General features: G+C 55.5%; 4 protein-coding genes across 4 annotated transcripts; 3 read left to right on the top strand and 1 right to left on the bottom strand.

Annotated features, from left to right (window-relative positions):
* Positions 1–200: 200 nt before the first annotated feature.
* On the top strand, positions 201–1,480 carry BDZ83DRAFT_573950 (short-chain dehydrogenase; the record flags this gene model as incomplete). Its single annotated transcript, XM_060504664.1, has 3 exons — positions 201–947; positions 1,039–1,269; positions 1,346–1,480. The coding sequence occupies 3 exons, from the start codon at positions 201–203 to the stop codon at positions 1,478–1,480; spliced, it is 1,113 nt and encodes a 370-aa protein (XP_060366809.1).
* Positions 1,481–2,339: 859 nt separating this feature from the next.
* Positions 2,340–4,255, top strand: BDZ83DRAFT_696147 (monooxygenase; the record flags this gene model as incomplete). Its single annotated transcript, XM_060511365.1, has 4 exons — positions 2,340–2,526; positions 2,611–3,633; positions 3,698–4,014; positions 4,079–4,255. 4 exons carry the CDS (start codon positions 2,340–2,342, stop codon positions 4,253–4,255), a joined length of 1,704 nt encoding a protein of 567 aa, XP_060366808.1.
* A 698-nt stretch (positions 4,256–4,953) lies between these two features.
* Positions 4,954–7,748, top strand: BDZ83DRAFT_718317 (fungal-specific transcription factor domain-containing protein; the record flags this gene model as incomplete). Its single annotated transcript, XM_060512054.1, has 6 exons — positions 4,954–5,138; positions 5,204–6,328; positions 6,419–6,856; positions 6,929–7,185; positions 7,302–7,502; positions 7,582–7,748. 6 exons carry the CDS (start codon positions 4,954–4,956, stop codon positions 7,746–7,748), a joined length of 2,373 nt encoding a protein of 790 aa, XP_060366807.1.
* A 170-nt stretch (positions 7,749–7,918) lies between these two features.
* Positions 7,919–9,659, bottom strand: BDZ83DRAFT_574014 (cytochrome P450; the record flags this gene model as incomplete). Its single annotated transcript, XM_060504673.1, has 3 exons — positions 7,919–8,074; positions 8,147–9,337; positions 9,408–9,659. 3 exons carry the CDS (start codon positions 9,657–9,659, stop codon positions 7,919–7,921), a joined length of 1,599 nt encoding a protein of 532 aa, XP_060366806.1.
* Positions 9,660–13,301: the final 3,642 nt, after the last annotated feature.

The following is a 13,301-nucleotide window of genomic DNA, read 5'->3' as shown; positions in this document are numbered from 1 at the left end:
CATCGGCGAACGGGTCTGGGGAAGAGGATGGGATCACGGAGGCGGGACGAAGTAGAGATGGTCTTTGTTTAGATGTTCGTCTTCATCCCACTCTATATGGGGGCTCAGATCGCTCAAAATTTATGACTAGAATTATTGCAAAGTGTATCATTTGTCTTATCCACATTCCCCTAAGCCCCACTCACCCACCACCAGAGATTATGCCTCTTACAATCGACACCGTCGCCGTCTTCCTGCGCGGGACCATCCTCAACCCGGCCCTCGTCGCCGCGGTAGCAGGAGCCGCAACGCTATCCCTAGGCCAAGTCGCCCTCGCCGCGTACAAGATCCCCTTCACCCTCGCCCAACTCCAACTCGCCTCCTGCGTGCTCGCGGCCGCCGGCGTTGGCCTCCGGCTCCACGAGTACCTCACCCGCGGGACCGCCAACAACTGGACGACGGACTCGACGTGGGACTGGTCCAAAGAGATCGTCGTCGTCACGGGCGCCAGCGGCGCCATCGGCATCGGCGCGGGCGTGGTGCGGAACCTCCTCACCAGGAACCCACAGACGACGATCGTGGTGGTGGACTACGTTCCCATGGCGTGGCAGCCCGCACCCGGGACGGGGACGAATCTGCACTACTACCAGTGCGACTTGAGTGATAAAGACAAGATCCGCTCGCTTTGCCAGCGCATCCGCGCCGAGGTTGGGGACCCGACAGTGCTGGTGAATAATGCCGGGCTGGGACGCGGTGCCACCATCATGGAGGGGACGTATGCCGACGTGGAGCTGACGATTAACACGAATCTGCTGGCGCCGTTTTTGCTGATCAAGGAGTTTCTTCCGCACATGGTGAGGGAGAATCACGGGCACATTGTGAATGTGAGCTCGATGAGTTCCGTCATGCCGCCTGCGCAGATTGCGGATTATGCGGCGACAAAGGCCGGGTTGGCGGCTCTTCATGAGGTATTTTTCTCTGTCATAAAGTCCGTATATATTGGACGGGTCTTGAGTTGCTCAAGAAGAATCATCTGACTGACGTCGGGGAAAACAACAGAGTCTTCAGCTGGAACTGAAATACATCCACAACGCGCCCAAAGTGCGGCTGACGCTGGGTATCCTGAGCTTCATCAAGACGGCCATGTTCAGCGGCGAGACGGGACAGTCCGCTTTCGTTTTCCCGTTGCTTGAGCCGGATGCCGTTGCGGGGGCGTTTACGGAGGCGTTATATAGCGGGTATGGGCGGGTTATTTACCTGCCGGGTATCATGCGGTACATTGCCATGTTGGTAAGTCTTTTTTCTCCTTTCTCTTTTTCTAGTTTTTTCTCCAAAAAGAATTTTCAGTTTGCTGATGTTGAAATAGAGGAGTTCTCCCGAGTGGTTTTGGAGGGTTGCGAGGGAGAGTACTGCGGGTCTCAAGGTGAATTTCAAGGGATATCAAAAGATTAATGGAAAGACCGGCAAGTTGGAGGTTTCGGGTGGGAAAAAGCAGATGTGAAGTCGGCGCGATGACGGAATTGGTCCTCAAAGAAAGGAGGAATATGCATACCTGCTCGGGAAGATGTGGTGCTGTTCCTGATCTTTGCTCTCCCACACACGCAAGAGTCTTTAGAATATGTAGATAGTATCAGATTTATTAGTCCATCTTTCTGATATAGAATATAGTCCAATATTCATATATCGCAAGGAATCGGCTTGGTAGTTGCTGCACCAACAGACTTTCGTGTCGAACAGAACCAAGAAACCGTTCATCCCCGTGTCATTCTCAGAAGGAAAACTTTTCAAGTTGGAAGACCTTGCTGATTAGTTCAAGTCGACCAGCTGATATTCACCCTCCTGACTTGAAAAACTCTGTGTACGTCGCGCCCTTGGCGGTTGGCACCCATTCCAAGCCGTTATTGTAAAAAAAAACTGCGTTTAAGCCGAGGGACGCACATAACGAAGTCGTCATATTCATAAGCTCCCATGCTTTTCTGCCAAGACGGAATCATAGGTTTCGGAAGTGCGAAGGAAGACGACGACGACGACGACGACGGGTTCCCATCTCCTTGGGTCCCGACTTTGTCTTTAGTCGGAATCGTCCCGACCAATAGGAACGCGCCCGCCGTCCCCCATATGTCCATTTACGGAAACCATCCGGAGACCGATCACATCACATCCATCAACAGAAATGATGGTCGACGGCTGGTCCTAAGGCGGATGAAGAGTTATGTATGTCCAGAAATAAAACAATTGGGATGGACACGCCTTCACAGCTGGTTCACATGTCCTCTCGACAATCCTACTTGTAACTGAATTCTTGCTTCTTACCAGCGTCTAGTACCAACTTCATTCTTTCAACCTTGACGATCCTCAACATGGCGAAGACTATTGGCGTCAGCGATACTGAGAATGTCTCATATAGCCAATTTGCCTGCATCGGCTCCGGCTTTGCAGCTATTGGCCTAGGCGCAACGCTGAAGCGATGGTACGGAATCGAAGACGTAAAGTTCTTTGAACGGCATAGCCAGCTCGGTGGCACTTGGTTCATCAATCGATACCCGGGTAAGTCTGGGCATCCCATTCTTATTTAGGCACCCCAAAAGAGTATTCCTGAAAACGGACGGACAACTTCTGATGTCTCGGTAGGATGCGCCTGCGATGTCCCCAGCGCCCTGTACAGCTTCTCCTTCGAGCCCAACCCCCACTGGACACGAGTCCTGCCGACGTACTCTGAGATCTGGGAGTACCTCGACAACGTGGCTCATAAGTACAACCTAGTCCGCAACATGTCGTTCGACGTGCTCGTCGAGCGCTGCGAGTGGATCGAGGAACGCGCCCGCTGGCGCCTCTCGATCCGCCACCTCAAGTCGGGCGCCATCTTCTTCCACGAGTGCCAGTTCCTCTTCGCCGGCACGGGCGCCCTCGTCACGCCCAACGACATTGACGTTCCCGGCGCGGACACATTCAGGGGCGTGATTGAGCACACGGGCCGGTGGCGTCCGGACATCGAGCTCGAGGGGAAGAGGGTCGTGCTCTTTGGCAACGGGTGTACGGCCGCGCAGGTCGTCCCGAGCATCGTCCACAAGACAAAGTCGCTGACACAGATTGTGCGGTCGAAGCACTGGATCTTCCCGCCCATTGATAGAAAGGTGCCCGACGTAATCCGGTCCGGGCTCAAGACCGTGCCGGGCCTAGCGCGCCTGCTGCGCTTCATCGTTTTCGCCGCGGCGGAGAGCTCGTTGCAGGGGTTCCCACTGACGGAGGCGGCGAGCAGGTACAGGGCTGGACAGAAGAAGGTTGCTGAGGAGTATATGCGGTCTACGGCGCCGGCCAAGTACCACGACCTACTGATCCCGGAATTTGAGATTGGGTGTAAGCGGCGCATCTTCGATTCCGGATACCTGAAGAGCCTGCACGCCGAGAATCTGACGTTGACGAACGAGAAGGCGCTGGAGATTGTGCCGGAGGGTGTCAGGACGGCAAAGGGGCTGATTGAGGCCGACGTGATAATCCTGGCCAACGGATACCACACCAACGAGTTCGTTGCCGGGGTCAATGTCATCGGGCGAGATGGCGAGACGATACCGAGCCATTGGAAGTCCTTTGGAGGGCCGGAGGGATATAACTGCTCGATGATGAACAACTTTCCCAACTTTGTCATGATTATGGGTACGTTCTCATGTCCCTGGAGGAAATTTCCCCTGGTTGCTGACACGAAAGAAAAAACAAAAAGGCCCCAACGCTGCGACAGGACACACGTCGTCCATCATGGCCCTAGAAAACTCCATCAACTACGCTCTGCGCGTCTTCAAGCCTGCGCTGGAGGGCAGAGCGAGCACCGCGGTGATCAAGCGCGAGGCCGAGGAGGCGTACACCGACACCATCCAAGACGCCCTGCAGCACAGGGTATGGAACTCGGGGTGCAGCAGCTGGTACTTTCAAAAGTCGGCGGACGGCACCAAGACGTGGAACGCCATGAGTTACCCCTATACCCAGGGCTATTTTTGGTATCGCTGTCTGTTTCCGGTGTGGTCCGATTGGGAGTATAGCGTGAGTAGAGACGGCGAACTTTCTTGGGTGAATGGTGAAGCTAACTTGACTCTTTGCGTTGCAGGGACAAACGACTTCGGTCTCGTCGATCAAGAAGAGGCAGCCGCGCGCATTGCTTTTCGTCCTGACTACATTGCTTGGTCTCGCGGCTTGGGGGACATTTGACAAGACAGGATTCATTGCGGCTGCGGCCCAGGCTCGCCTTTCTTTTGATGCGCTTGTTTCCTCTATTCCCAAGTGAATTATCATTGCCATCATCATGTATTTCCTCAAATTGTCAGCCAAATCTTTTCCAGGGTCTTCAGTGTTTCTTTGATAATGCATCTGAGAGTTGCACATAGAATAGTCTATCCATTTGTACCCATATCCTTCGATAAGGTACCTCACCTTACTTGCATCGAAATAAACACTGACATAAGCTCACTAAGATCTGAGTTCCAAATCTGGGGCATACCAGGTATTTCGTCAATACAAGTAGTTGATGGGTCCGGCAGCTGCACCCTTGTCGAGGCAAACGGCGAAAACACGCACCAATCATTGCGGCGGTGATAGTCATAGCTTAACTGCTAAGTCCCCGGTGGGCTTTCAACTCGTCCCGGTGGCCCGCTTCCGCCGGGGAACTTCACGGTCCGATCTGCACGTCAAGGGAATAGCCGTTCAACCCCGCAAAACTCACTGGAGCCTTGTACACACCATAGTACCTCATGACGAATACCTTCATCCGACATCTCCGTGGCCTTGTTGGAATTCTTGGTGTTGGTACTTTGCCGGTACTTCTGTTGACCTGTCCTAAAGTTCTCGACAACGTTAATTCACCTCGCTATGAGACTATTTCGGTATTAACAACTTGGCAACGTAGGAGCCCATGCTTCTCACCAAAGGGTCAATCTCTTCAACGTTAGCACACTCGACGGTCACGGCAGGACGCGGTACCTCGCGATGCCTCCTGGGCGACAGGAACGGCAGCGTCGTCGCAAAATCACACTGGCATGTGAGCCATGCCGAGAGCGTAAGGCGCGCTGCGATGGCGGCAAGCCCATATGCTCGACGTGTCAACGACGATCCCTGGCCCTCGAACATTGCGTCTACACGGTAAACAATGCAAGAACGGCATGTAGCGATGAGTGAGTTTCTTACCATGTGACGTCCTTGATGTTTTCTTCCTACATTCCGCTCACCTACGAAAAAGCTACACAAAGACGCTTCATGAGCGCATCCGCAAGCTAGAGCAGGCTTGCACATCGCGCGGCATCGACATCAACACTCTTGAACCCACTGCGCAAGACACTCATGGGAACGCCGCGGACAATGTCTCATCCGCCGCTGTGGAAGGCCGGGACTTTACCGCACTAGACGCCGCCTCCACTATGGAAACATCCGACGACCAAGCGGCGGCAGCGGCAGCCCAGCTGCCATCGCCGTACTCGTCTGTTGGCGTCGACAGCTCCAGCGAGGCGAGGCGGGTGACGGCCATGGGCACCATCCTCGCCGAAGACGACCTGGAGGACTCGCCCAACAATTCGGCGGAGCCCGACTTCTACGGCAGCTCCTCGGCCGTTGCGTTCCTCAAGGAGGCCTACAGCGCGATGAACTCGGTTCCTGCACGAGTCCAGCCGCCCACGCCATTTCGGAGCCAGCAGGCACCGCCATCCCTCGCGACATCATCTTCTCTGTACGCCGACTTCGACAAGTTCCTCTTACCCCCTCGCCCGTTCGCCGACCACCTTCTTCAGCTGTACTTTCAGAGAGTACACTACCTCTATCCCGTATTCCACAGACCGGCCTTTGAAAGAGCCTATGAATCCCTCTGGCAACCGACGACCTCAACTACCACCGCAACAGCAGCAGCCGCAGCCGCCTCTGAAGCAGGAGAACCGGAATTCTGCGGCGTAGGCCTGGGCTGTTCCCCGGGCGCGGACGCCACCACCATCGTCTTCCACAGCGCCCTCAACTCCATCTTTGCGCTCGCCTGTAACTTTGCGGACCTCACCTGCGCGGAAAAGACAAAGAGCATCGAGGTGTTTCTGCTGCGGAGCCGCAAGTGCCTCGGCGTCGACCTGCTCGAGAAGAACAACCTCGGCGTCGTGCAGACGCTGTTGCTGTGCGGGTTGGTTTTTCAGGGGACGCCGTTTCCCGATCGGTGCTGGAATGCCGTTGGGATCGCGTGTCGGATTGCGCAGGGGCTTGGACTTCATATGGATGTTGTGGCGGCGCGGGACATGGGGACCGGCCTAGGGGCGGAGGAGGAGGGAGGGTTCACTTTGGAGATGGACGTTAGGCAGCGGACGTGGCAGGGTTGTGTTATTCTCGATACGTGAGTTGCCCCCCTATCATAGTTTATCTATGTTGCCAGGGTCATTTGGAACCATGAGGAAAAAGGTAGTAATGGCTAATATGTTGTCAGCCTCGTGAGCATGACGTTCGGTCGACCCACCGTCACGTCCAATCTATCAGCAAACGAACTACTCCCCAGGCCCCACACCGGCGCGGACCATAATCTTGAACAGCCCAAGCTGGAGTTCATCACCCAAAGCTTCAAACTGAGCCTGATACTCGAAAACATCCTCTCACAAGTCTACCAGCCGTGGCGGAACCGTCATCCCGCTCAGAGAGCAAGTTGCAGCACGCGGGGAGGAGGAAGAGGAGGAGGAGGCGGAGGAGACATTAGAGGACTAAGCTTTGACGCCATTGTCGAGCTGGACTCCAAATTAACTGAATTTGAGGACTCGGTGCCGCCGCTCCTGTCGTGGGGAGGCGAGTCTGAAGCTTCCATGCTGGACGGGGTCTTGTCTCTAGACGACCTCCGTATCCTCGCGACGCAGAAGCACGTTCTACACGCAAGGTACGACGCCCCCTTACATGTACTCGATATCAGACGGCACCGGGACTAAATGTGAATGTTTTTTCCATGTAGGTTCTTGTATCTCCGCCTCATGCTTCACAGACCGATCCTCACAGATCTCTCGGCTGGGTACGCCCGGCCTCATCGAGACACCGCCGGTGGCCGCCTGTCATCGGAAGCACTGCCCAGGTCGCAGAACAAGGGCCTTAGGGCACCGTTTCTGACAGAGTGTGCTAGAGTGTGTGTAGACGCGGCCATGCAGCTCATTGATCTAGTGCAGGGCTCGTATCAAACGGACACGACAGGGGCGTGGTGGTGGAATAGCTTATGTGAGAGCTTGCCCCTATTCCTTTCTTCTCTTTCATCCCTCCAAAGTACAATTCGTCCTCGTTTTGGTAGAGTAGCAAAAAAGATGGCTAACCGCGAAGTCACATAACTACCACAGATGCCTGTGCCGCCGGATTAGTCCTGATCGTCTGCCGCCTCTGTCCGCGCCTCTGGACGGGGCTGGACCACGCGGCAACGTCCGCATCGTGGGAGCAGTGCCAGAGCATTCTGCAGGGCATCGCGGCGTTCAGCATCTCGGCCCGCAAGTCGCTGGATCTGCTGCGCAAGATTGACGAGGCCGTAACGCAGTTACAAGCAGGTGAGCACTTTTCTTTTTCTCGCTCAAATGGGTATGCCGTCATTATGACAAAGCTGACACGGTCGTTTGTCTACTACAGCGAGGGAGCCATTGGGACAGCATGTTGACCCCGAGATGAATTGCGCGGGGTTGGCGGAGAGCTGGTCGCTTCCGGCGGATATCGATGTCTCGCTGCTACTTGAGCCTGATCCCATGTCTTTCTTTCGCGGGTGGGAGGTGATGGGTTACGAGGGTTTGAGCTCTTGATAGGAAGCAGAGCGTTCATTCGGAGAGAGAGAGGTTTAGAATGTCAACCCGGAAGCAAAAGAGGCCGAGTACTATTTTTTTGGATGTACTAATGTAGAATACAAGTAGGCATAAATTCATATGCCAAAATCAAAAGTCTTCAATAGAAAAGGGGGCAGGAGTCATGTAATTTAGTCTCGCATCAGCTTGGCGTCCTCCAAAACACCAGCAACCTGAGCCTCTCGCAGGATGAGAGACTCGTAATGCTTATTCCTCATATCGACCTTGACGGGGAAGGGCTCACCCGTGGCCTCCAGATTCAGAATGTTTCTGTTGTATGGTCCGTTCTAGAAGTAGGTTTCAAGTTAGTGTTGTTACAAAATCCCAAAATCGCGGGAGAAAGAGGAAAAACCACTCACAGGCTTGTAGTCGACACACTGAACCAGCCTAGCAATATTCAAAAACATGCTGCGCTGAGCCAGGCGGTATCCCACACATATCCTCCGCCCGCCGCCAAAAGCCCATAACCCGTGCGCGATATCCGCCTCGTGGCCGTCTAACCACCTCTCGGGCTTGAACTCGTCCGGGTCCTCGCACTCGTTGGCGACGGCGGGGCCGTTGATGGCGAACCCGGTGCCCGCAGGGAAGTAGTAACCCTCAAACTCCATGTCTGCGGACGTCGTGTGGTCCGGCGTGAGCGGGAAGATGACGTGCCAGCGCAAAATCTCCTTGGCCATGGCGCAAATGTACTTTAGGTCGTCCATGTCGGCGAGGGTGGGCAGGCGGGCCTGCTCGTCGACGCCGCAGAGGGCGTCGACCTCGGCGCGCGCGGCGCGGAAGACGGCCGGGTACTCGAGCGCCGCCATGGTCATGATGTTGAGGGCCTCGCGGGTAGTGTCGCTGCCGGCCTCGATGAGCTGCATGGCGACGTACATGCCGTCGACGTGGTCGCCCTTGTACTTCGTGTCTGGGTGGAGCAGCGTGTCGCGGACAAAGGACGGGGGCGCGGTGCCGTTTTCGACCTTTGCGGCGATGGGGCTGTACCAGCGGTCGTAGAGGTCGTAGTTCCACTGGCCGAGAGCCTCCCAGTGCGGGCGCCAGAGCTGGAGGAAGCGCGGGAGTTTTGCGAGGTCGGGGAACCAGTCGATGATGCTGGAGCCGATGGAGCCGACGAAGAAGGTGACTGCATTCTGCATGTCGACGAGCTCCTCCTCGCTCTTGACCAGGCGCTCGCCGAGGGCGATGCGGTGGATGACCGAATTGGCGTAGCGGTAGTGGTGGCGGTACCACATGCCCGGCTTGAAGACGTACTCGGCCATCATCTGAGTGCTCTCGAGCTCCTGGAACTCGCCGTACTGGCGGAGGGCGGTGCCGCTGAGGAGGGAGTGCATGACGCGCCGGGGCTCGGCCCAGTCCTTTTGGGACATGATGAGGGACTTGCGGTTGCGGCCGACGATGTCGTTGGAGATGGGCATGGGAGTTCGGGTGCTCGTCTGGCTGCTTCGCTTGGCAATGATCTCGCTGACGACGCGGCTGCTGTTTAGGAGGACTAGAGTCTTTGAGCCTAGGTGGAGGGTAGTCATTTCTCCGTATTTTGCCATGGAGAGGAGCTGGTATTTTGGATCAGACGTTAGATTCATGTTTACGCACATCTTCACACATGGAGAGATGGATACGTACGCCTCTGTTGTAGGGGTCTCCTTTGCTGGCATTGACTTGAAGCAGGTTCCCGAATAGGGGAACGCCTTCGGGGCCTGGTGGCAGAACGGGACGTCTTCCATCTTTCCCTCTGCGTTTTCCGACTGGTTTGAAGTACTGGAGTAGTATCGTAATTAGAAGTATGGTGGTGGCTGCGGCGGCGAAGAGTATGGAGGCGACGAAATGTTCTTGTCGTAGGCGTTGAAGAACACTGTGGATTTGCGTTACGACCATCTTAGATATAGAGAATTATCTGAATAATGTGAATATGAGGTATTGATGCAAAGGCGAGTAATGACAGCATGACTGCAGTTTCCGAAAAAGATCAAACGCTTTTATCATGGCGATGAAGGTTGAGCTGATGGCCATAGGGATCTGGATAGAGCCCATGTTCGGGATCGTTCCGACCCCCTTTGGTTTGGCCAGACCATAAACCCATGATTTCGGAACCAAGCCGTTCCCAGGATTTTGATTCCCCGACAGGCCTAGAACAGTTTCGGAGTCGGCTAGAACAGATGATGCAATTGTATTTCTTCCATAGTACTTTTGAGGAGCGGCCTACACGAATTCCATGGTCGCCGCCGTGGTTGCCGAGAGGCCGTAGAATCACTCCTCCGGGCCGGCGGGCTCGGGGAGTCGGCGAGAGTGGGGCCGGCGGACAGCACGGTAAATATGGATCTCCGGCCGAAAGAAGCTACCTTGGGCTGGGAGCTTTAAAAACGACTTGCGTCCGCGAGAGGTTGTGAAAACTTGGAAAAGTTGTTGCACCCAGTCGATTACGAGTAATTACAGCCAACGCCCTGCTTCAGGCCGCCATGCAGGCGTAGACGGGAAGTTCGCCCCTCTTCAGGATCAAAGATTTTCTGGCGCCATCACGATACCCGATCTGCCGATGTCTGCGACTGTGGCTCACGCGGTGGCCTACGGTCAGCGGCCCAATCATAACTGGGTTGGGAATCTCTCTCTCAGTCTGTGACTTTGTGGCGCTCTGCGGTGCTTTGGAGAAGTCACCAATGGGTAATCTCCCAGTACAGCAGAGGGTGACAGTGAGAGTGGTTACACGTGTTGCCACAGGTGACCTGGTTAGACAGGCTGCAGTAGGCTGCAGGAAGACGATGCAGATCCCTGTTCGCCGCCGTGGTTTACTCTGTCTTGAGGTATTGGGGAAAGGTAGAGGAACCCAAGCTGGGTGGTTCAGACCACGAGAGTCAGAGGAGCCATTGGTGAGTCAATGATGAATCAAGAGATGAAGCGTATCGCATCTTTGTGCGACGGCTTCGACACGTCTCGTCGGTAAGAAAAAGAAAGGCTCATGAAAGAGGCGGTAAGGATGTGTTGGCGAGGGAGCGCTGGAGCGGGGAGGCCAGCCAGGCTGATCTCCACATGGGACGTTGCGGATGGTGGCATTGGGCGCGCTCACTGACCTCAAGACTCAAGGCTCCAGATTCAAAAGTGACTTGCAGAAGCGAGAAAAGAGCTGGAGCATAGACGAGAAAATGCATGGCATAGGTATCCGTAGTATGGATACCTACTATGTAAGGTAAGAGTGGATGATGGATGGGAAGAAAGTGCAGTGTGCAAAGTGAGTATGAATTATTAGGTAAGCATATAATGAGGCATCCATACATAGGTACTACGTACCTTAGCTTACTGTGCACCTAGTAAGTAAGTAGGTAGGTAAGCGCGGGCAATTTCGACAGGGTGCCGCGGTGGCCGGTCGGACACTTGGACCATGGGAGCTGAGGTGGAAACAACGGACCAGGGAAGCTACAGGGATAGCCGTAGCTGCTGCCCGTCGAGTTCCTTTTCGTCCCAATTGCAGCAATTGCCAATTTCACAGGCAGCTCGCCTCACCCTGTTCACCTCGTCTTAGTGGACCGCAACCGCTGGACGACCCCGCCGCCATCTGAGGTGAGCCCAGCTTCCCCCATGTACCTATTCGCTCCTCCCTCCCTACGCAGTATCCGTAAGGTGTGCTGCGCTGCCAGCTGCCTCTCTGAACCAGGAAGGGCCTAGCTCCCTGTCCCCTTTCCCAGCGCCCATCGTCCCAGATTGTGCGTGAGTGTGAGTGTTCCCCAGCCACCCATTCCCTCCTTGCCTCCCATGGAAGGAAGTCTCTCCCCCCCTTCCACACTTTGAAGGCTTCCCACCACCCCCCGCTCAGTCAGTTTTTTGGGGGAACACCCCCGGGATATAGCTTCACGGCCTGTCCCGCTTCGTCCAGTCGCTTATTCCTCCAAAAAACAAAACAATAACATCGCCAGATTATTGTCTGCGCACTCCAAAGCACAGAGTCTCATTTTTAGTTCACCACCACCACACAATTCGACACCCCACGCCGTCGAAAATTCCGTTATCCAATCGCGCCCGAACCACGAAAGAGCGACAGATGCGCACGGCAGCCTTCCATACGCCTTCGCGACCATGATGCGAGATCCGCGTCGCCGGAGCCCAGAGAGCTCTCGGCGGCGAAGAAGAGACCGCCGTGATTCTCGCGAGCAACTCGCCAGCGCTGCCGACGAGAGCGTCGTATCGAGCATTCCTGGTCCATCATCTCGGGCCCCAACACAACAGCAGCCCCTGCCGTCTGTGTATTCGCCGTCGCAATCGCAATACCCCCAATCCTATACCGAATCTCAGAGATACCCCGAAACCGAGAGATATGCCGCCCCTTCTGAGAGAAACCCCGATCCTCAGAGATATGGCGAGCCCCAACGATACCCCCAACCCGACCAGTACCAACATCACCAATACCACCAGCCGCAACACCAGTATCCCCCTTCCGAGGCCTTCGTCCAGCCTCTAGGCTATGGCGAACCCGAACGACATGCCCGACCCCAGCCATACCAAGGAAATCACCAGTCCGAGAGGATGCGCCCGCGAGGCGGCTCAAGTTCTTCCTCGTCCTCCTCCACCTCCTCCTCTATGCTCAACATTTCAGCAAAGAGCCCCAAGTTTGGCGGCATCTTTAATACTTTCTTTAGAGCCCCCTCTGAGCAGCGCAAACGTCGCAGGAGGAAGAAGCAGAAAGCCCGCATTCTCTCTTTTGGCAATTCCTCCTCCTCGTCCGTCAATTCTGACATGGCTTACGGTCGCGGCTACATTGACCGCGACAAGAGTCAGCTTACGAGCCCCAGGCCACAGGGATACGCGAGCCCCTCGTTGTACCGCGCTGAACCGACTGACGGCCACCAACAACAACCGCGACCCCCTATGCCTCGTGATAAGACCGACGAAGAAATTCTCGAGATTGGACGCCAGCTGCAAGACATTGCGCGCAGGCAGAATGAGCATGATCTCAAGTCTGCTTCCAAGTCACGGGCGTCCCAGCTGGCCGGTACCGCGGCTGGTGCTGCAGCCACAGCCGCCGCCTTCAGCCATTTTCGTAGCAAGAGTAAGAGCGACACCAAGACCAGAGGATCTGGCACTTCCAAACCTAATGAAAACGCTTCCTCCTCGGACGATGACTGGGAATCGGCGTCTGAAGATGAGTCTACTACTACGGATGATTCCGACAACGGCCTAGCGTATGGCTCCTCCATCAAGCCGTCCAAGTCGGCAAGAATCTCAAACGAGCCTCCGGAGCAGATTAAGCCACCCTCGCGGAGGAGTACCATTGTGGACCCACGCCTCTTCGGACCCGTAAACTCTCTTCGTGGCGCCGTCAAAAGCCCATGCGGCTTCGGTGAGGAAGACCCTCGGTCTGCTGGCTCTTCCCGCCGCCACCACGAAGAGACGGTAGCGCAAGTCGAATCGCCAAAAACTGGAAAACAGCCGATGCAGCGTATATATCCCGTGCCGACCTCAGATCCGGACAAGTTCGATTACGACCGTAGCTCTGTAACCTCATCCCGCCAGGATGTCCCTCAGCGTGCC

The sequence above is a fragment of the Colletotrichum acutatum genome, assembly GCF_030867785.1.
Source record: "Colletotrichum acutatum strain CBS 112980 chromosome Unknown BDZ83scaffold_30, whole genome shotgun sequence".
NCBI lineage: Eukaryota > Fungi > Ascomycota > Sordariomycetes > Glomerellales > Glomerellaceae > Colletotrichum > Colletotrichum acutatum.
Note: the sequence above shows the minus strand (reverse complement) of the source record. Positions and strands in the feature narration are given on the sequence as shown.